The sequence below is a fragment of the Solanum dulcamara genome, chromosome 10 (genome assembly GCF_947179165.1).
Source record: "Solanum dulcamara chromosome 10, daSolDulc1.2, whole genome shotgun sequence".
Classification (NCBI taxonomy): Eukaryota; Viridiplantae; Streptophyta; class Magnoliopsida; order Solanales; family Solanaceae; genus Solanum; species Solanum dulcamara.
The window spans coordinates 74,027,011-74,050,671 of record NC_077246.1 but is presented as its reverse complement, the minus strand read 5'-3'; the positions used below and the strand labels follow the sequence as shown (position 1 = coordinate 74,050,671).

General features: G+C 36.7%; 1 protein-coding gene across 2 annotated transcripts in view; it reads right to left on the bottom strand.

Annotated features, from left to right (window-relative positions):
- Window positions 1-3,568: 3,568 nt before the first annotated feature.
- Window positions 3,569-23,661, bottom strand: part of LOC129870608 (kinesin-like protein KIN-7O) — a 28,309-nt gene continuing 8,216 nt past the window's right edge. The window contains exons 14-32 of one of the 2 annotated variants that reach the window (XM_055945426.1): window positions 23,191-23,247; window positions 21,501-21,740; window positions 21,348-21,413; window positions 21,103-21,273; window positions 20,888-20,992; window positions 15,753-15,839; window positions 15,474-15,623; window positions 15,169-15,282; window positions 14,951-15,037; window positions 14,670-14,873; window positions 14,398-14,586; window positions 12,940-13,146; window positions 12,665-12,754; window positions 12,457-12,576; window positions 11,935-12,029; window positions 11,197-11,275; window positions 4,995-5,138; window positions 4,760-4,831; window positions 3,569-4,322 (exon numbers count right to left, since the gene is read on the bottom strand). In XM_055945426.1, coding sequence (XP_055801401.1) covers window positions 4,095-4,322; window positions 4,760-4,831; window positions 4,995-5,138; window positions 11,197-11,275; window positions 11,935-12,029; window positions 12,457-12,576; window positions 12,665-12,754; window positions 12,940-13,146; window positions 14,398-14,586; window positions 14,670-14,873; window positions 14,951-15,037; window positions 15,169-15,282; window positions 15,474-15,623; window positions 15,753-15,839; window positions 20,888-20,992; window positions 21,103-21,273; window positions 21,348-21,413; window positions 21,501-21,740; window positions 23,191-23,247 — 2,505 coding nt within the window. In that variant the 3' untranslated portion in view covers window positions 3,569-4,094. The remainder of the gene's footprint in view (window positions 4,323-4,759; window positions 4,832-4,994; window positions 5,139-11,196; window positions 11,276-11,934; window positions 12,030-12,456; window positions 12,577-12,664; window positions 12,755-12,939; window positions 13,147-14,397; window positions 14,587-14,669; window positions 14,874-14,950; window positions 15,038-15,168; window positions 15,283-15,473; window positions 15,624-15,752; window positions 15,840-20,887; window positions 20,993-21,102; window positions 21,274-21,347; window positions 21,414-21,500; window positions 21,741-23,190; window positions 23,248-23,661) is intronic. The other variant, XM_055945427.1, reaches the window with a different exon arrangement.

The following is a 23,661-nucleotide window of genomic DNA, read 5'->3' as shown; positions in this document are numbered from 1 at the left end:
GGATTTAGAAGCATTTTGTTGGCGACGCAATAAAAATTAAGCAATTTTCCCAGTTTTTTGTGTGTATTAACCCATGGATTTTTTAGGTACCGGGGGTCCAGGTCTAATTTTCTTGTATTCTTCCATAATAGCGTCCGTAACGACCTGGGAAACGACTCCAGTAGCCCCGGCGGTACTTTAGAGGGGTTTAGGAGCATTTTATTAGCAACGGAATAGGAATTAGGCGATTTTGCTAGTTCTTCGTGTGTGTTAGCCTACAGATTTTTTTGGTGCCGAGGGTCCGGGTCGAATTTTTTTGGATTCTTTCATTATAGCGTCCGTAATTACCTAGGGAACGACTCCAATAGCCCCGGCAGTGCTTTAGAAGGGTTTAGGAATATTTTATTTTCGACGCAATAGAAATTAACTGATTTTGCCAGTTTTTCGTGTGTGTTAGCCACAAATTTTTTAGATGCCAGTGGTCCGGATTGAATTTTCATTAATTCTTCCATAGTAGCGTCCGTAACGACCTAGGGAATGACTGCAGTAGCCCCGGCGGTGGTTTAGAGGGATTTAGAAGCATTTTGTTGGCGATGCAAGAAAAATTAAGCAATTTTCCAAGTTTTTCGTGTGTGTTCATCCATGGATTTTTTAGGTACCGGGGGTCCAGGTCAAAATTTCTTGTATTCTTCCATAATAGCGTCCGTAACGACCTAGGAAATGACTCCAGTAGCCCCGGTGGCGCTTTAGAGGAATTTAAGAGCATTTTATTGGAGATGAAATAGGAATTAGGCAATTTTACCAGTTTTTCGTATGTGTTAGCCCACATATTTTTTAGGTGCCAGGGGTTTGTGTCGAATTTTCTTGGATTCTTCCATAGTAGCATCCGTAACGACCTGGAGAATGACTCCAGTAGCTCCGACGGCGCTTTTGAGGGGTTTAGAAGTATTTTATTGGCGACGCAATAGGAATTATGCAATTTTGCCAGTTTTTTGTGTGTGTTAGCCCATGGATTTTTTAGGTACCGATGTTTTGGGTCGAATTTTCTTGGATTCTTCCATAGTAGCATCCGTAACGACCTAGGGAACGATTTCAATAGCCCCGGTGGCGCATTAGAGGGGTGTAGAAACATTTTATTGGCGACGCAATAGAAATTAGGCAATTTTACCAGTTTTTTGTGTGTGTTAGCCCACGGATGTTTTTGGTGCCGGGGGTTCGGGTCGAATTTTCTTGGATTCTACCATAGTAGCGTTCGAAACGACCTGGGGAACGACTCCAGTAGCCCCAATGGTGCTTTACAGGGGTTCTGGAGTATTGAATTGGTGACAAAATAGGAATTAGGCGATTTTGCATATTTTTCGTGTGTGTTAGCCTACGGATGTTTTAGGTGCCGGGGATCCAGGTCTAATTTGCTTGGATTCTTCCATAGTATCATACGTAATGACCTAGGTAACGACTCCAGTAGCCCCGACGGCGCTTTAGAGGGGTTTAGGAGCATTTAAATAGCGACGCAATAGGAATTAGGCAATTTTGCATGTTTTTCGTGTATGTTAGCCCACGGATTTTTTAGATGCCGGGGGTTCGGGTCGAATTTTCTTGGATTCTTTCATAGTAGCATCTGTAACGACCTAGGGAATGACTCCAGTAGCCCCGGCGGCACTTTAGAGGGATTTAGGAGAATTTTATTGGCGACGCAATAGAAATTAGGCGATTTTGCCAGTTCTTCGTGTGTGTTAGCCCACGGATTTTTTAGGTGCCGGGGATCCGGGTCAAATTTTCTTGGATTCTTCCATAGTAGCATCCGTAATGACCTAGGGAACGACTCCAGTAGACCCGGCGGCGCTTTAGAAGGGTTTAGGAAAATTTTATTGGCAACGCAATAGGAATTGGGCGATTTTGCCAGTTTTTCGTGTGTGTTAGCCACATATTTTTTAGGTGTCGGGGGTCCGGGTCCAATATTCTTTGATTCTTCCATAGTAGCGTCCGTAACGACCTAGGGAACAACTCCAGTAGCCCCGGTGGCGCTTTAGAGAGGTTTAGGAGCATTTTATTTGCGATGCAATAGGAATTAGGCAATTTTGCCAATTTTTTGTGTGTGTTAGCCCACAGATTTTTTAAGTGCTGGGGGTCCGGGTCGAATTTTCTTGGATACTTCCATAGTAGAGTTTGTAACGACCTAGGAAATGACTTCAGTAGCCCCGGCGGTGCTTTAGAAGGGTTAAGGAATATTTTATTGGCGACGCAATAAAAATTAGGCAATTTTCTCAGTTTTTCGTTTGTGTTAGCCCACGGATTTTTTAGGTGCCGGGGGTTCTAGTCGAATTTTCTTGGATTCTTCTATAGTAGCGTCTGTAATGACCTAGGGAATGACTCGAGTAGCCCCGGTGGCGCTTTAGAGGGTTTAAGAGCATTTTATTGGCGACGCAATAGGAATTGGGATATTTTGCCAATTTTTCGTATGTGGTAGCCCACGGATTTTTTAGGTACCGGGGGTCCGGGTCGAATTTTCTTGGATTCTTCCATAGTAGCGTCCGTAACAACCTAGGGAATGACTCCAGTAGCCCCAGTGGTGCTTTAGAGGGGTTTAAGAGCATTTTATTGGCGACGCAATAGGATTAAGCAATTTTGCCAGTTTTTCGTGTGTGTTAGCCCACGGATTTTTTAGGTGCCAGGGGTACTAGTCGAATTTTCTTGGATTCTTCTATAATAGCGTCCATATTGTCCTAGGGAACGACTCAGTAGCCCCGGCGGCGCTTTAGAAGGGTTTAGGAGGATTTTATTGGCGACGCAAGAACCCCAAAAGCACTTTAGAGAGGTTTAAGAGCATTTTATTGGCAACGCACCAGGAATTAGGCGATTTTGCCAGTTTTTTCGGGAGTGTTAGCCCACGGATATTTTAGGTGCCAGGGGTCCGGATCGAACTTTCCTGGATTTTTCCATAATAGCATCCATAACGACTTGGGAAATGACTCCAATAGCTCCGGCGGCGCTTTAGAAGGGTTTAGGAACATTTTAGTAGCAAAGCAACAGGAACATAGCCTCGTAATGATCCAGGCCCTTTTTTTAGCATTTAGGGACGACTCAAAAAAAATTAGGCAATTTTTTCAACTTTCGTGTGTATTTGCCATGAATTTTTTGGTGATACAATTTTCGGCCAATTTTTTTGCAAAACATTTACAGAACGTGTAGCCTCAGGATGATCCACGCAATTTTCTTAGCGCTTAGGGGCCATTGGACACAAATTTGACAATTTTTCTCAATTTTTCATTTATAGGTGTTTTGTCCATTTTTTAAAGATTTTTACCACATTCATAGCTTAGCAATTTGTATACCAACTTAAGACACGTTATAATTCTCAAGTTGGTCTAGCTTAATTCTTGCATTTTTTATTGGCTACTTTGTAAACTTTAATTTGAGAAAAATATGTGAACAACTTACTCGTCAATTAATTATCTTATCAAGAAAAAGCATTTACTGGTTTAAGACAGTAGGAAGGAAGCATGTAGTATCATGTTAATAATCACAGAAGCCACAGAACATACCTCTTAACATACTTAAATTATCTATGTTAAGAGGACGAACAACCGCATTACCATGCACAGCAGGGACTGGCTGCTCTCTGCAAGTGCCAATGTTTTTTCCTGATATCATACAAGTAATTTACATCCCAATTACTTAACTAGCGAATGGTAGTATGTAAAACAAGATGATAATGATTACAATTAAAACCAATATAAATGATCTCCAAAGGACTGAAAATAGCTACCAGAGACAAGTTAGATTACTCCAGGAGCTTTGCTGATTTCCTCAGATGTTCTTTCCGATGTACTGAATTTCTTTGGATTAATATGTCATCAATTACTCTATGCATTTGCATTCAGGTACTCTTGGAACTTACATGTAATGGTATTTCACTTTTGTATTTTGCTTTTCCAATCCGACATATCAGTAGATGAACTTTACGTCTGGTGTATTGATGCATTATAGGCAGGCTTAATGGTGAATAACGACGTGTTAAGTTCTGGTATAGATTTTAATGGTTAGTTAAGATATACATATTCATATCATCCAACAGATACGTGCTTAATACAGATGCAGAGATATATTAACCAATATCAAGGACCCCTTGCAGAAGCTAGCTGCTTCTTGAGGCTGAGGACTTCAAGACCACTTGAAGCTAACTGATCTTTCAGCTTTGATGAAGCCACCTCAAATTTCTTGTTCATATAGTCTATCTCATCCAGCGCCTCTTTGTACCTTACCCGAAATGCATCCAATTTTGCTTGTGCCCCTCGAAGTCTCATTCTCAGCTTAGATTTATCATTGTTGTGGTTGACTTCACCCTGTTCAGACATACCAGATAATCACATACTCTCTTCTGCAGATAGTAAGCTTGAAATGAACCACTTGACTCAGATTCCTCTTTTAGAAGTTATACGTGCAACTTGCCACAAAAATATGTTGTGTTCATAATTATGCATACACAAGGATACATTCCTTTATTACACATGCAAACATTTTCAGCAGATTGACTTCTCATCTATGCAGAAATTATGCAAATGCAAAAACAACACATAGAAGCAGATGCAGAAGATACTCTTCACAGTACAAACTTATTTACTTTCTTTAACCTCAATAATCACATATAGCAATATAGTATATACTAGAAACCAGTAAATAAAAGAGGGGATAAACAATACAAATATAGCCACAAAAAGTAACCTGTCATCTCATCATAATCAAGTATAGTGTGTGATTGACCATGTGTATGATTGCTTACATTATGCATTTTAGCCCCCAAAGCTGAAAGCTTCTCACTGAGCTGCTTGACTTCATGATTTGAATTTGACAGCTGATAACCAAAATATAGTGTTATCCTCGAGCATAGTAGAGAAGGTCTAAGTAACATAATACATTTTTAATAATCTGTCTCAGATAAATGAGAATCACATCTCCTTTACTTGTTCTGAGAGAAGATTCATCAATAAGCATTTCATGGCATTCAAGTGGCAAACCTGAAAGTCATCTCTCTGAATTGGCTCTGTCCCTGATTCTCTACTACGGGCTAATAGATCAACTCTTTCTTTGCTAAGCATGCTTAGCTCCACCTGAAGTCTTTCTACTTCCTTGCACAGATTCTGATTCTCCAGTGTCAGCATCTGATTTAACATTTCATGGGAAAAAGACCAGTTATGCAAAGTGGTAGTAACATATAATGATGCTGGAAACTTGGACAAGAAAAGGATATCAACTGAAATGGTGTGAACTACAACACAGGTACAAAATTCAAATACTATTGGACCACACTGAATAAGTTTGCCCTGCACAACTGCTGGTGATAAAGAAACTGGGGAATTTTAATTAAGGGTGATAAAAGAGTTTCAAAATTAAGAAAAAGTGCCCTAGTCTTAATTATTGAGTAGAGGTAACAATTTTAAGATTAGTGCTAATGACACTAACTTTAAGATCCTCAAATTTTATTATTTACAAAAAAGTCCTATCTTTCCCATCCCACCCCTCCCCCCTCCCCCTCCCCCTCCCCCTCCCCCTTCCCACTCTATGCTTATGCCGCCGCCATCTCTTCCCCTTCTATTGCCGTCACCGCCATCGTCACCACCTCCACCACCACAAATTCTTCCTCTTCTTCCTCTACCACAACCACTTCCTCCTCCTCCTCCACCACCGTTGCCACCTCCTTCTCCTCCACTGTCACCGCCACAACCACCACCATCTCCACCTTCGTTGTAACCACCAACATCAACACCTTCTTTACCGCCATAACCACCCTCTCCTTAACCTCACAACTGTTGAAGTTGTTGCAGCAGGTAAGTCATCTATTGCAACAGGTTAACAATATGTTGCAACATATTGCTAAACTGTTGCAACGAGCAACAAATTGCTAACATGTTGCAACAAGTTGTAAAAATAAGAACCAAAAAGAGAAAAAGAAGAAGAGTGTGATAAACAATGATGAACGACGGCGGCAACAAAGACCATAAAGAAGAAGAAAATAGAGGAAGAGAAAAAGAAAGAAAAAAGAAGATGAGAAAGAGAAATATGAAAAGAGAAAGGAAGATTAAAAAGAAAATGAAGGAGGAAATTTCAAAATTTAAAATTTAAAAGGGAGGAAAGACTTTTCAAAATTTTCAAAATATTAATATACACCCCAAAGTTTTTAATTACTCTAATCAAGTCTACTTTTCATTTAATTCCATTTGACCAAGTCAAAGTCACCAAAAACAAAAACAACACTTAAAAGACACTTTTTGTTCAATCTACTCAGGAAATTGACAGTGTGGCAACACCATTTTGGATCTAGTAAATAAGCTTATTAATTCATGATTACAGTTTCAGTGGCAACATTTGTTTTGAGTACCTCTACATTCACGTGAACTTACTATCAACGATTTTATTTTTCTATTAGGTTCAGATTACATAGTATAGGATTAACATTCATGTGAACATACTTTAGTGAGTTCTCACTGGCAGATGTGGAAGTCATTGCCCATTTTTGTCTAATTCAATGTTTGTGAGAGCTAAGTTTGAACATGAGGTTCTCTTTGTATTTTATTCTTACTTATATCAATTGTTGGCCATAATTTATAGGTGACAACCCTAGAATGAGATTCAACCAAAAGTTAGAAGCTGCCACATTTTGACTGAAGGAGTAGAAAATTAGGGCAATTAATTGCTTTATTTTTGGAAGAAAACAAGCAAATCCACGGAGAAAACTTTGGAGAGATCATAGATGGCAATAAGTCTTTGTGCCACTTGTAGGGTGATAAGCCTAGGTATTGGCATCAAATTTTATTTACAGTGGTATATGTATGTATTCATGGGATTTACAGGAAGTGGTAATTTTCTCTACCTTTATAATAGTTAACAGTGATTCAAACAATGATATAGGACTAACTAATCAATGATGTGATGATGACTTGAAAACATAATGATAAGGCAATTATGATGTTGAGCATCTTAGAGAATTTCAAAGTATAAGTCACTGTGTTGGCTATTTGAAGCCACTGGTTCGGCACATTGCTTCCCTGCAATTTGTGGTTTTCTCCTTAATTTGTTTATATGCAGTTTGAGTACCATTTCGGAATACAAGGTTCAATATATTGGATAAAAATTTCACCAATTAAATTTGAACAGTGAGATTAAGATACTTTTTTACCTTTAGTTTATGGCTTAAGGTGTGAGATATAAGGTTTAGCTCTAAGCTTGAAAGTTAGGGATATTGATATTTGACCCCGACTAGTATAATTGACCTTGCTAATTGATTTTTTTGCATAGATTGAAGCCATTGGAGGCCGTTTGGTTCGTGTTCTAGACGTTGCAATGTTGGGGAACTTGTTATTAGCAAGGTAAGTGAGACTTTAAGCTTTGGGTACTTGTTTTCAAATCCATTTCAAAATAAATTTTTTGTCTGACCGGTCTATATGTTGTGACGAGCGTGTTCTTGGCAGAATTGGTGGTCTTCGAGGCTAGTTGCATATACTTTATTTTCAAGTACACTAACACTCTTTATAAATTGTTTTGTGATATGATACGGTTGTGTGCCATGAGGTTGGGGCATTGTGTATGCTTCTTGATTTCACTGGGGCATTGTGATTGCTTCTTGATTTCAATGGGGCATTTGTATGCTTCTTTATTTGACATGGGGCATCGTGTATGTTTTTTGACATTTCTAGGCATTGTATATGCTCATGGATGTATTTGGCGCATTGTGTATGCTCTGGGAGACTCGTGGTGTTGATTAATTGCTTTGTATTTATGACAAGTCCTTCATGTAAATGGTGTTGAGATATATACTATTCTTGATAAACAATTGTTTGGAACTTGTTAGGCATTATATTCAAATATAATTCTTGTGCATAATATTTATGTGCTCGTGGTGTGTTTGTATTTTCTAACACTTGTTGCAGGGGTATTTAAAGTGGCAAGTCAAGAATCTTACTGGGTTATATTATGTATAACTCACTCCTTACATGCATGTCCATGCAGATACTATTGTTGTGGGCGAGCGAGGCTAGTGGCTAAAGAGTTTGTTGAGTAGATTGTATTGCTGAGGTGAGCCCCCTCATTTTTCGTAGATTTCGTTGTTTCAACTTTCCTTGCCAAATGTCATTTATTTCTTTCTTAATGGTTTGCATGCCCGACATAAACTCATGTTACTCTATTAGATGTTATATGGTCTTATTATGAGATTTGGGCTATAGAATTAGTATTTGAGTGATCGTTGAATTCATAGATTGAGATTTTGGTTGGATTATTATTCCCCATTTATTGATTATTAATGTGTTTAGACTTGCATGTAATTAGGAAGGTGTGGAGGTCCCATATTAGCGTAGAAGATTAGTAGGTAGTGGAGTGTTGTCTTGTTGTTCAAAGGTTTGGTTTGTCGTAGTACTAGTCTTATTCTTGTAGTTCTTGCTTTTGATGTCTGTCATCATATTTTATTTATTGTGTTTCGATTATCACATTATTTTACTATTGTTGTTGTTTCTTCTTGTAGGCTCTGCAATGTTTTCCTTATAAGTTTCTATGATTGTTTTATTGTTTTCTTCTTCTTTTACTTGGATTTGTTGCACTTGAGCCGAGGGTCTTTCGGAAACAACCTCTCTACCTCCACTGGTAGTGGTAAGGCGTGTACAGTGTACACACTACCTTCCCTAAATTCCACTTGTGGGATTCCACTGGCTATGTTGTTGTTGTTAGACTTGCACGTAACTGCTCTCAGTGCTTATATAAATGGGTAAGTGAATGGATAATTAGTTCTCCCAACGAATGGTGTTAGTGGGTGTCAGTCACGTCTAGGGGGTATTTTGCAATGTGACAAGTGCTATATGAAATTGGTATCAAAGCACAAGTTTAGATTCGTCGTGCAGTTGCACCCTTCTATTATGAAATCAGTATTTTGCTGGCTACTACTCAATGCCAAAGATGTTCGTCTAATTGAATGGTGGTTTCCCCAAGTACTTTCTTGAATAGAACGATCAACTACCTCATCATATTACAGGCTCACTTATCAGAGTCGACGGTTGAGTTTTCTCCTCAAGAAAAAGAAAGAAGTTGATCATGAGGATATTGTTATCATTTCATTACCTAGAACTAAAATAATGGTAACAATATTTTATTTTAGATTTACTCCCTCCATTTCAAAATAAGTGAATTGTTGAGGCAATGCACACCCATTAAGAAAAACTAAAAGTTTAGGACATAAATTGAACACCACTTTCCACTTTTGCCTTTTTAGTTATTCTCAAACTATTTTTGAAAATATAAATAATTCAAAGTAAAATCATAAATATGAACAATTAACTCTCTTGAAATTATCACCTAGAAAATGTAAAATGAGGAGCAAAAATGAAAAAATATTTCCAACAACTCTCTTGAACTTTGAACAATTCACTTATTTTGAAAAAAAAAAGGCCCAACAATTCACTTATTTTGAAATGGAAGGAGTAAGATTCTATTTAATCTTTTTAGGTAGAGATTGACTGTAGTAGTTTCAAGATTTCTAATTTAACCAAAACTTCCTGTCGTATAAATAAGATCTTCATGTACTTCATGAGTTCTTCTTTTAACCAAAACTGTCTCTTTCCTCTTATCTTCCTTTCTAGTCTATCGTCTCTCGACTATTCTCTCTATATTCATCTTTCTCTCACCCCTCTTGCCTTACTTCCTTCCTTCTAGTGTTACATTACTAGGTAGACCTAAAATTAATTGAGGGAAGTTGTCTCATAAGACCAGCAATCTCTCAAAATTAATTCAGACTTAGCTAAAAACATAACAAAATGTATCATATTAGGCAATACCAAATAATTGAGATTAAGGCTTAGATGTCATTACACATACATTATGTGCGACTCTTTCTGCAAGGCATTCTACTCTAGTTAAAGACTTGTATGCCAGTGCATGCAAAAGTATGAGATATAGAAATCCTTTAACTCAAGGGAACCATTTACTTAAAGAAAAACTATTGATAGTATTGGAATGAAAATTGACCCAAAAGAGCCGAAAAGATTTTATATTATTTTTTGATAAAGAGAGCAGAATGGATATAGGGACTTTTATAGTTGGACCACCCGTTTGAGGTTGAGACAAAGTTGATTGATTTTCATGTTCACTATAATATTTCTTAAACTATTATACCAGGAACTCACTGAGGTTCCAAAATAAGCAAAACTCGATGCAAAAAAATTGTTCCAATTTATTCATTTACTAGTTTCTAGGAACGTGTGTTGCATGTTGATCTCTAATTTTTAGTTAAAATTTGTATCACAAAATAGTGAATCGAAAAGATAATTTAATTGAAAGTTATATAACTTAAGAGGATTTTTGTCTTTATCAAAATAAAAAAGTTGATCAATTATAATAGAGATGCAAATAGAACATAATAGCATGTTGTAGTGATCGTGCTTTAATCCTCATCCTCCTATCCATTCGTGACTCCATCAAGTTGCAACAGTGCATGATCTCCTTATATAACTATTTCAACAAAAGATTGACTCTCGCTTTCCTTTCATAATCCTAACAATATTACATGGATATCTCCTCTCATACAAGGTTTCAGACATATCACTTCATGATTGTTGCTATTAAATATCAATAATTACTACTCAATTAATTTAGAGCAAGACATTCTCTTCCTTTTATCTTCTTCACTGTTACAATGGAGGTTATGTGCACATTAAAAGCACTTAATTCTCCATTGCTACGAAGTTGAATCAAGTAAATTAATGCCAAGGAGAAGGTGCACAGTACACACGGTAGTTTACTCTCTTTTTGGCTAATTCATTATACAATTTAAATAATGATCATTTGATTGTCTTGCTAATAAATATTTTACAATCCAAAAAATAATTTAAATATTAATATTTAACTTTAATTAAATAGATGTTTAATTTAGTATGGGGATAAAATGGTAATCCAACTTCGAATTTTGGAGCTTCCCACTTTTAGTAATATGTGATGATTAATTCTTTGGAGGGGAGTGCTACTGAAAGAGTGGGTGAAGAACAAAAGCACTTCCTCACTGTCCAAGTCAAAAAAGCAACAAAACCGAAGTTATGTACGAAAAGAGTTCTACAGGGCAGAGTTATTCAACTGAAGTATATTCAGCTTAGCCTACCCCCTGAATACTTTTCTAGGCTGAATCACTAATGCTGCACTCGATATGAATTCCAAATGCTTTAAAAAGTACAAACAAATTACCTCTTGAGATCTTCTACATTGTTCCTCAGCATCTCTCAGGCCAAGTCTAAGTTGATCAATCTCCAGTAATTTCTCTTCACTGAAAAACAATGAAAAAGGCAATACCTGTATATCATCAGGCAGATCAATTTAAAGGTTCAAAAGAATACAATACTCAAGGCACCTCGAATACACCCAACTTTTGATGAGGGTAGTAGCAGCTGTAGAATCAAAGTTTATCATTTGATCAACTAGGCACCTCAAGAAAATTTTAAGAAATAGATGAACAAACTATTATAAACTCTAGCGTCCTAGCACCCAAGGGTGTGGAGTAGCATTCAGTGAAGCAGATAAACCCCCGAGGAGACCAGGTTCAAATCCCAGCAGAAGCAATGATTTCTTTGCATTAGTGCTGGTGGGAGGAGCAGGTCCACTGTGCAATAGTCTAGGTGTCCAAGCTAGCCCGATCATCACCATTATAGAAATACACTGACACACCCCATTGTCCCAGTTTACTAGTCACTTTTTGCTTATCAAGTACGAATTGACTAGAGCTAAATATATTATACTCATTTTGAAATTAATTTAGATATTTAGAAAGCTTAAGTGTAATACATGTTGTGATCTTTTATGCATCAGAACACATTTTAAAAAAGACAACAGAATACATTTGAAAAGATTAGTCACTAGTTACTTCACTTAACTATTGACAACCAATTTGAACAAACGGATTAGCAACAGGGCAAAGGATAGTCAAACCTGAATCTTTTGTCCAACACATTATTTTCTGAGATGACCAAACTCTCCTCAAGGAGTTTGCACTGTATTCTACAACTCTCAAGTTCATTTGTCACCTGTAGTTTAAAGTCAGGATGATAAATCAAGATTCAATAAGCAAATCATGGACAATTGACATGTACACAAATATGCAACATATTTTGCTAAGTTCATCACCCCAATGGTTGACTTTGATTTCTTTAATTTAGCTATGTGATTTTCTAATGAGAAAGCTCTATGGTACCCAGACCTCATAAACAATTCTCTTAATCTGTTTAAAAAGGGAAGATTAAAAGTGAACAGGCTTTGAATTAACTAGGCGTCCCGGAAATACAATTTCCACAATATCATGTTCCCTCTAGACCACCAAAGAGAACAGTATGCAAGTACTGAGTCCTTGAAGAGATCCTCAATATCAGAAAGAGCCACTGCAGCGCTTCTAGAATATGCTTAAATTGTTCAACTACATCATGTGTAAATCTGAAGGTAACCTCTGTCATTTACATTGGCAATTTCAGCACTATAAGATTTTGCTTTTTCATTGATTGCTTCAACTGTAGCTTTCTCTCTTGCAAACCATATGGCTTTTTCCTCCTCCATTTCCAAAAGGGCATCAGTGAGTTGCTGCAAAGAAAAGAACGCACTCATAATTGACGCTATAACAGTTGAATGGAGCCTCAGAATACATGTCCAAAGCAACTTCAGTTATTACCATAGCTAAATCTTCCTTTTCTTCTACCAAAAAGTTGACAGAAGTTTCCAATCTCTGACATCGTAATTCAGATTCTTCCAAACATAATCTCTGCAATGCCAGAGAAACAAATAATGATCAGAAAATAGAAATAAGTTATTGTTTTATTTTTCAGAAGAATAGAAAACTTTAACTTATGATAGTCAAAAGATTCATGCTCAACAGACAAATATGATAATCAAAACATATGAAAAAGAGGGAAATTTCAGTGGGACAATTATCAAACATAAACTTACAAGGCATGACACCTCTTCCTTCAGCATACTTAGTTCAGTGTTTGACATATTCACCTCGTCAGATAAAGCTTGCAATTCACATGCCAAATTTTCTGCTCTAGAATTGGCTTCTTCGTTTTCTGCATGAGAAATTGTTAATTCCTCTTCCAAAGAAGCAATAGTTGTCTCCATCTCAAATGCAAGCACTTCCAACCTCCGGTACTCCTCCTTCACACCAGAAAGGGAAAAGTAGCTTAAGACTAAGCAACAAAGATAACTAACTTTCTCTCTTGAGTGGAATGCACGCAATCAATTACTTATCTACTTGTTATATCGTAAGGATATGAGATACTATTTATAAGATTGATGGAGAAAGTACATATAATGACAGAATGTCATATGGGCATTAAATGCCCAGCATGCTGTTTAAAATAGTGCTAACAAATAAACATTATAGTGATTCCTAGACCTAACTTAGGTGAGCAATATCTTAAGAACGAAATGAACATCCTCTAAGATTAGACTTCATGATGCATGCCAATAAGGTTTTTCTTTTCTTTTAAGAGTGCCGTAAATATAGCCTGTTTATACCAAGTTTAGTGATGCTTAATTTGGTAATAATTTAAACACTTAAAAATGCATGATATTACCGTGAGATTGTCATCAGAAGATGATTGGGAGAAGAACATGGTAAAGTACTTTTATCATATGATGATCTGCTCCTTTTATTTGAAATTGTCATTACGTCGCATGTAAGTTAGAAAACAATGCCTTGGGGACAATAAGAGGATTTAAATTGAGATTAACAGAACCCAAAAGCCTAAACATGAAATTGAAATGAAAGAACAAATGTCACACTCCAAGCCGTTATTTTTGGGCTTGTCCTATTTTACTTGTCAAGAGTTCTTTTAATGGTGGGGTAATATCTAAAATCAATGGTTTATTGAACAAAAATACAGTACAAAGACACCAACTTTTGGTCCACCTTCTTGTTTTGCCATCACGGAGTTACTGATTTTCCCGCATGGATTGAGTAAGGGCTACGAAAGTGGTATATAAGGTCTAGGGCCACCGCACCATTGCCTTAAGGTTTTGGACAAAATACTCAGATTCTTCACAGAATCAACCTTCGGTAAGCCTATCTCACACCCACAAAGTTCATGCGTGAACCACCAAAATTGGGTTATGTGTGCAGGAGTGTGTTAAGTTATTAAGTGTCCCACATAGGTTATGTAAGGGCTTCCAAAGGATTTTATAGAAGGTCTTGAACCACTCCAGTCATGGCCTAAGTTTGTGCGGTGGATGTTCAACTCCTTCAGTGCCATAAAATTAGGCTCAATCTACATGTATGACACTAATTTCAAAACTTGACCAACAGATAATGTGGAAAGTATTTTTCGCTGTCCCGGTATACATTTAAGTAACATAGAAACACACTTCATGAACTTATTTACACTAGTTTGAGCACATCATACCTACCTGCACAACATGTTCGACACAAACAGAGGAATTCTTGGCTCTTTTGGAGTCAAGCACATTAGAGCTCCTATCAACAACTGAATCACGCCTTCTTCCAATGTTTGAGTCTCGTTTATTGATGTCACGCTCAAGAATAGCCCTTTGGCCATTTAAGCATTTAATTTCCCTCTCAGCACAAGCTCTTTCACCCTAACAATGTGATACTGTCAGAAAAGATAGAAATGCCTAGGACAGCACAAGAAAATCAACCTTCAAAACAATCTGAATGAAACCTCAAGTTTTGTCTTCTCCTGGATGGCATTCCTAAGTTTGGATTCTGTGTCTCTCAACTTTACTTTTGTTTTCTCCAAATCTTTTCTAATGTTTTCCTTTTCTCTGACTAAGCAACTAGAAGATAAGCATGACAGTTCCTTTTGAAGACTTTGAATTTGAGAAAGGTGTTCATATTTTTCTGCTTCATACTTTTCACAGATTTCCTGGAAAAGAAAATGATTCTGTCAGCAAGAGCAGAGAAATAGAAAAGGATAATGTAGGAGAAAGTGAAGCAACTTACTGTTATTGCATTTCCAGAATCTTCAATAGCTCTTTTCAGTTCTTCTATCTGATTATGCAGATCAAAAGACTGATCGTCCAGCAGAGTCTAAATTTTGATTAGCATGCATTAAAAGGTAATTTCAACAGAAACTCAAATAACAGAAGTGTGAGATAGTACTAGGTTGTCAAAGTTCTAATTATAAAGACGAATGAATAGAAAAGGCAATCAATTCACACCTTTTCATCCTGAACTACATTGATCTTTTGCCTCAAGAAAGATTGTAGTCTCTCATGGTTTCTAATTATGGCTCTTATTTGGTTGGAATTGTCAAGTGCTGAAGACTTTAAATCCTGAAAGTGGGAAACCAGATCAGGTTGTAGAAACACATTGAAAATAACAATAGTACTAGAATCAAATATATAGGGGCATAAATGATAAAACCGTGTGTTGTTAAAGAACATATTGCATGCATGCCATAAATATATGAAAAGAATGGCCAAATCTGAAATGTATTATGCAATGGCCTACAGGAGATACTCACAGGAACTAATTTAGATATAGCAGAGAAAGACATGACAAGTTCCTCTACCACTGGAATGAGTGAATCAATTAAGGTTCGTGAATTTTCAAATTCTGACATCAAATCTTGAACCTCCCTCATCAGCTCGGTTTCAGAGTTCATGTTATCCTCCTGAAAAAGTGTATCCTCTAATGCATCAGGATGCATATGAAAATGGCTGTATTACATGCTTAAAGCAGAACCCTAAGAATGTCAGTCACAATACATCATCAAGCACTATTAGAGTGGAAATGAACTTACGACAAGCACTACTGCAAATTGCATCGAAGCAAGTTGTTCTCGAGCCCCTTGTGCCTCAAGTTTTGCACTCAAAAGCTCTTGGTAAAGCTAAAGCATTAAAACAGAAGTCATTGCGCTGTAGCACTTAAAGAAAAGGTGTTATGGATTATCATATGTAAAGGTAAAATGTAAAAATGAGATCCTAGCGGTCAAAGAATCGGCCTGAAAACATGTTCACAACGATGCAGAATAACACCAGTTTCTTTGGCTTCTTTGACTGGCAGGGCCATTTGAGTATTTATCTAATAGAGACATGCTATACCCACTTAACTCGAAAGCTATTACCATCCTAATGCATTTTATGAATCACTTATGCAATTATGCCTTGTACTGTATAGAATATGGTGCAAGGAACAGGACATTCCCGACATACTCAACAAGCAAAAGTAAAGGCCAAAACCTGATTCCCACTCTGAGATGTAGCACGTGCAGAGGAAACAGATATGATAAAATGTGAGGTAAGAAAGAGGGGAGTGAGAGACATTTGCGCTGAAATTGCAAAATGAAAGAAAAATACCATTTAAAGCTTCATTTAATAAATTAAACTAATAACTATTGAATAGATAAAAATCACCATCAGGTATGTCATTCTAATTTTAGTCACTACAAAAGTTTGAGGATGTATCTTGGGACTAAGTTTAAGAATATGATCTTCTACCACCGAGGCTATAGCCTAGTGTACCACTGTGGATCTCGTACACATTAGGTGCGGAATAGAATCTCTCTATCCTCTTCCCCTTCCCCTTCCCCTTCCCTTGTCCCTCTATGTAACAAATAAAATTAAAAGAATGAAAAAGTGTGACTAAGGAAAAAGGGAAGCATCAGAATTAATTAATCAACACAAGTGTGGATCTTCAGATTCAACATTAGGTGGCTTCTCGTCTTCATTACTAGTTAGATTTTGGAAGCAGTACTCAGTAACGACATATGGTGTTCATTGACCTTGAGAAGGCCTACGTCGAAGTCACGAGGGAAGTCTTGTGGCGATGCCCGAAGGCAATAGGTGTATCGGTGGCCTACATTAAGACGATAAAAGACATGTACGAAGGTGCTAAAACGCAGGTAAGAATGGTGGGAGGAGACTCGGAGCACTTCCCTGTGGAAATGGGGTTACACCAGGGATCAGCTCTTAGTCCGTTTCTATTTGCCTTGATGATGGATGTATTGACGTGAGGCATTCAAGATAAAATGCCTTGGTGTATGTTATTTGCAGATGACATAGTATTGATAGATGAGACGCATAATGGTGTTAATGCTAAGATAGAGGTGTGGAGACAAACTTTGGAGACTAAACAGTTCCAGTTGTGCATGACCAAGACAGAGCATGTGGAGTGCAAATTCAGTGATTACAATGCATGGGGTAGGTGTGGAAGTGAAGCTTGACACACAAAATCTCCTCAAGAGTGATAGATTCAAGTATCTTTCTATAATCCAAGGGAGTGGGGACATCAACGATGATATCACACATCATATTTGTAATGCCCCGCAACTTCTAAACATAGATCTGAACCATCCTCCGTATGCATATAGGTCAAACCCGATAACTTCTAAATTGTGCGTAGATGTTAAGATCCTATCCTAGGTATTTGAAGTGTATTTTTGGATGTGGTTTAGGGTCATAAGGAACCTCAAACACCAAGTCAAGTTCAAAGCATTCCTATCGGCTAAGTTTTAGCATGAGATCATATAAGGATCAACTTCAAACGACCATATCTCTCAGCATATAAAGAGTTAGGGGGCCTATGACCTATCAAATTAAAGGTCTGTGAGTCTTCTTTCCAATGCCAAGTTTGCGTCATTCGGAGTTCGGAGTAGAAAGTTATGGTTTTTTTACTGACTCATGTTTGGACTGGCCAACTCGGCAAGCTGAGGGTCAATTCGGCGACTCGCCGAATGCGTTCAGCACATTGCTGATTGAGCTCGCCGAATGGACCCGAAAACCTCCAGTTATTTTAGGTGATCTGAACTCTCATTCGGCGGTTCGCCGAATAGGTCGGCGATGGGACCTCCAAATCACTGATTTGGCCGACGAGACACATTAAAAGGTCCTTTTTTCAATTTTTATGGTTTTCTTACGTTCCCTGAAGGATATTCTTGACCTTTTACCCTCAATTAACTTCCCTAAACCTATCTTATAGCCTAATAACCTCCCCATTCAAGCCCAACCCTCAGACAAATCACATTCATACGTTCTAAGTTCTCTCAAGGAAGAAGCTAAGGTCTTTCACTTTCAAGCCTAAGTCCAAGGTTTCAAGTCAGTGTTCTTCCAAGTATGTAAGGCTAATCATAGTGATGGATTGAGTTCATCCTCATGCCCTTCATCTATCTAAATTCAGTAAAAGAGTAATCTAGGGTTTTGTCCTTAGTTTTGAGTATTCTTGGGATGAGCAGTATCATTGAGTTTTGAATTTCTATCCCTAATTATCGAGTTACTATATATTGTGCATTTGAGATTTTTGAATTGATGGTTCATGTGTATTTTTTAGTATGAACTCTGTTATTTGAGTATTCATTGAGTTATTAGTGAGAAGTCTTTTTAAAAGCAAATGTTGTCTTTGAGTTGATTTATGAGGAGAGAAAAAGATGAGGTTTGAGAGAGTTTTTAAATATGAATTGAACAAGAGTATAAGGGAACTAAGTATTCCCACATGTGTCACTTTTTACATTGAGAAAAGAGAAACTTTGAATTCTAAAATAAGTTTATTTGAGTACTGAGATACTCCAATAGCAGTTTCCTCTTTTAAGAGACTAGTTTGAGTAATTACCTCAAACCCAGAAAAGATAATGTTTTTAAACATTGAGTTGAGCATGAGTATATACTTATTGGGAGTAATATTGAGCACCGGCATGGGGATGAGTTCAAACAACTCATAGTCCTCATAAACCATGTAGCCAACATGGGTAAAGGATTCATACTTTTTAGATGACTTCCTTATAGTACTTAGTGGATCCACTTAGTTGAGAGGTCTTATACCCTGGCAAGGTATAGGACAGCTTTGGCAGCGTAGGCGAGACGTATCATCACATAGCTCATAGTGGTGGTTGTCGGTTAGAGAATCTTCCAAATAGAGTTAAAGAATATTTTTATCATATTACTTTATATTGTTAAGTCTAGAGATGAGTAAGTATTTTGTAAAGATAAATGATTTTATTCTCTTTATTTCCTTACATCCAATTGAGTATGCTCTTATCTATTGTAGTTTTTCCTTTCAGTTATTTCGCTTCGGCTATATTACATACTCGTACATTTCATGTACTGACGTCATTCGACGTTGCATCTTTTCATGATGCAGATACAGGTATTAGAGATCATCAACATGCACATCGTTGAGGATCTATTTTCTTCGGCTTTTGGTGAGGCCTTTTTGCATCCAGAGAAGCTCTTTTTCATCAGTTTCCTTTATTTATTTAGTAGTTCTTAAGATAGTCGTGGGCTTGTCTCGGCACCTTCTTAGTAGTACGTTAGAGGCTTCATAGACTAAGTAGATTGTAGTTGATTTGAGTCATTCAAAGACCGTTTTAAACTACTTTATTTACTTGGGTTGAAGCATTGAATTATGTTTATTTTGAGTATTTTAAATTTCTATTTAAAGCATGATGAAAACATTTTATAAGTGTTTACTTGAGTTACTCTTTCCTTGAGTTGAGTCTTCCGCTTAGTGAGTCAGCCTACCAAGGGGTCGCTTGGAAACTAGAAATGGTTTCTGGGTGACGGTCACGCCTAAGGTGTAGACTCGGGGTGTGATAATATTGATGCAGTGTGGATGAAGTGAAGGCTTGTCTCTGGAGTCTTGTATGATAAAACGGTACCACCGAAACTTAAAAGTTAGTTCTATAGAGTGGTGGTTATACCGAATTGTTGCATGGAGCGGAATGCTGGCTAATCAAAAACTCTCATATCCAAAAGATGCATGTTGCGGAGATGAGGATGTTGAGGTGGATGTATGGCCATACTAGGAGCGATAAGATTAGAAATGAAGATATTCGAGATAAGGCGGGAGTAGACTCCGTGGTGGACAATGCGAGAGGTTGGTTATAGAGGGTACGAAGAGAGGCAGAGTTAGACCGAAGAAGTATTGGAAAGAGGTGATAAGGATATGACACAGCTTCAGGTTACTGAGGACATGACCCTAGATAGGAGGGTGTGGAAGACAAGTATTAGGATAGAAGGTTAGTAAGTAGTGTAGTATTGTCTTACTTAGGGTGGTTGGTGTTTGCCAGCGTACTAGTAGTAATATTGTAGTTCTTGTTTTTGATATCTAGCATTATTTATTATTGTTTTCAATATTCTATCATCATATGTTGTTTATTGTGTTTCAATTATTACACTATTTTGTTGTTGTTTTTGCTCCCTTCTGGTAGACTTTCTATTGTTTCCTAGCTACTTGCTATATTTTCCTCATTGTCTCCTTCTTTGTACCTGGATTTGCAGCATTTGAGTCGAGGGTCTTTCGGAAACAGCCTCTCTACTTCCACGGGGTAGTGGTATGATCTGTGTACATTCCACTCTCCCTAGACCCCACTTGTGGGATTTCATTGGGTATGTTGTTGTTGTAGTACTCAACCTTGTCTGCCAAATTGAGTACAAATATTGACTCTATTCAAATCTGCTCATTTCGAAATTAAGGTCTGTAATTTCATCTAACAAGCTTTCTTTTACAAAATTTAAATTTAATAGATTCATTGCTACTCAATTCATATTGTATTATGAATTCAGATCTAGTATTTATTAACGACATGCCTACTTCATTTATAAACTGGAAAATTACTAATCAAGCAACACTTATTACAATATATAGAAGACTACCATATGTTTCATATTTCCTCGTGCATTCATCATGCAAGTGGGAGAAACAGAACTTTTTAGTATTCTATCTGGTAGAATAGCAGATTTTCTCGTAATAGCTCTCACTAGCTGCTTGGCTGTGAGAATTCAATGATTGAGATAGATATATACAGCCACAACATTTATGCTACTAGTAAAGAAATTCTGAAGTGATCAATCATATATCACCACTTTGTTTGCTCTCTGGATATAAGGAGATAAATCATCATAATTGCAACTTTCAATGCATAAAATGTGAAAGCCTGATTACCTCCTCATGCTTCTCTCTTGCAGATATGGTCTGCTCAGTTGCTATCTCAACAACAGAGTCCAAATTCTGTTGGCTTGAGGATCTCTCCATTTCTAACACAGTGATCTGAACAAAAGCTCCACATTTCCAAGAAACACTTAAAAAGAGGAAAAGTGACAGGGTAATCTTATTAATATAGATGACAGGAAACTGAGAAAAGAAAGAAATGAGGACACCTTCTCTTGGAGCTGCTTAATCACTAAAATGGCTTCTGCTTCTCTCAAAGTTTTGCTCCCATACAACAGCATCAAAGAATTGTCCTCTTGCTCAGAACCATCGACCAGATGAATGTCAGCCTCAAAAAGCTTCCTTGTCAGATAGTCAATCTTTACCTCACTCACGGTTTTCTAGCAAAAGCAAGGATTAAACTAAGAAATCAAATTGAATCAGAAATAACAGAAGCAAAGGAAAAGAACGTTACATGTGATTCATATTTTAAAAGCAACTCCTCATACTCCTTTTGAAGTTCCAGTAAATCATTGTCTTCCTGCCAGAATTAAAAAATAATAACACGACAATCAGTGGTATAATACTATTTTGAAAGAAAGTTGAAATAGCAAAGCAAAGTGTAAACCAGTGAGGAGCTTTTTTTCCTAGAGGCTCCTTTTCTCCTGCTAGTCACATGCAACAAAGCCTGCGGGTCAGGGAGAGTATAGTCTTCCAATTGATTATTCCTTGAATTGTCTTCTTGCTTGCCAGAGTCTAAATTACTGTCAGCATCTAATAGTTCTTCAAAAGGAAGTAAGGGTCCAATGTCACGCTCAATCCTTTTGGCTTTGACTACAGAAACCTTCTCTTTTACAGCAGAGCTCAACTGAAGCAGCATAGAATAAAATATTTAATTTCTGTTTGCATAGGTAAAGCAGCTTTCCAAGGGTTCTTAGATTGGAGTTCCAGTTCTCCCATTTGGTGCTCATAATTGTCAATTTAAAAGGGCATATCATTAATGCTTGCAAGGAATCTGGAACCAATGTTTGCAAAGAAAAGGACTTTCGAGCCAATGAATCACGTTTTTTATTATTAAGGAATTTGTTGAAGAAGATATTTTGATAAAATTAACTAATTAGAAGAGTTTAATATTAGAAAGGGATAATTAGTCATTGTAATTATTTTACATTAATGATAAATATATCAAAGAATTGTCATAAAAAATCAGACAAGGCTGGTAAGCATATTATCGTAAACTAAAAGAGAAGTTAGTGTTATGAAACAAAACCTAGTGTGAGATCTCTGAAATTATCCTTATCAATTATTATTGATGTATACATCTAGCCAGTTTGGCAAGCTTTCGGAAGGCCTAAAGTGCTTTCCTTTTTAAAAAAAGTGCTTATTTAAAATAAAATGTTTGACCAAGCTTTTAGGAGAAAATTTGTGCTTCTGAGAGTAGCAGAAGCTATTTTTCAGAAGCTAAAAGTAGTTTTTCCCAAAAAGTACTTTTTTGAAAAGCACTTTTGAGAAAAATACACTTAGAAGCACTTTTAAGAACTTGGTCAAACATTAAATGTTGCTCAAAATGCTTTTAAAATTTATTGGCCAAGCACAAATTTCTTCTCACCAAAAGTACTTTTTTGAAACGCTATTTTCAAAATAAGTTGATTTTAGAAGCTTGACCAAACATGCTATACATCATGCTTGGTTAACTTTTTATCAAGGAATGACATGTTTATCATTAAAGAATTCGATAAAGAAGATATTTTATAAAATTAATTCATTAGAAGAGTTTTCTATTTAGAATAAGGAAAATTACTCATATTGTAACTCTTACATTAATAATAAGTATGTTAAAACAATTGTTACAAAGAAAATCAAAAGAATGGATGTAAGCATAATATCGTATACCACAAGGAAAGTTAGTATTATGAAACAAAACTTGTAGGGAGGTCTCTAGAATTATTACTATCAATTATTACAACAACATACTCGGTGTATTCCACAAGTGGGTCCTAGGGAAATAGTGTATGCAGACCATTAAAACCAACAATTTATCCAACTGATGTGCTTAAACACAAATTAGCAACTATCAAGTACTCTGAGGCAGTTGATTCATACACCAAATAACATCATTGATGCAGATTCATAGCACTAGTATAATGCAGATTGTGATGCAGGTTTGAGAACACATGGTCAACAATCACATATCCATAAGATAACTAAACTGAAATTCACATTGCTTCACGAACCTACTGCTCCTATGTAGTCTTCAAAGAAATTGACGCAACAAAAGCTAATGTATAGTAACACTACCAACAGAAATTAAATCTCACCTCCTTCAAAGCCTCCCTTGAAAGGTTACCTGGGCACCATGTATATCGCCGTTTTTCCTACAATGCAGAAGATAAAACATCAACTTAATCACAAGAGAACTTTTCCCACTCTTTGTTTCTTTCATTCTTGGGGAAAAAAAGACTTAATCACCAGAGAACAGCAGTAAATGAAAGCTAAGGGTAGAAGACCAACCAAATGCTAATGATGGCACAAAATATTAGATGTATATGGTATTGCCTTCATTGACAATTATTAATAGACAATTTTTCTAAAAATGCAAAATTAGAGGCATATTTTAGAAATTGATAGCAGATTTCAATTTTTTCTTAAAACACAAATTCAATATGCCTCTGGGCGTTCTTCCAAGCAAGACATGAATTCTTAAGAATTCATTGTATGGACGAAATAGGATTTTTCAATTAAAAGTATATAAATTTATTAATGATAGAAAAATCTTCCCATATACAAGA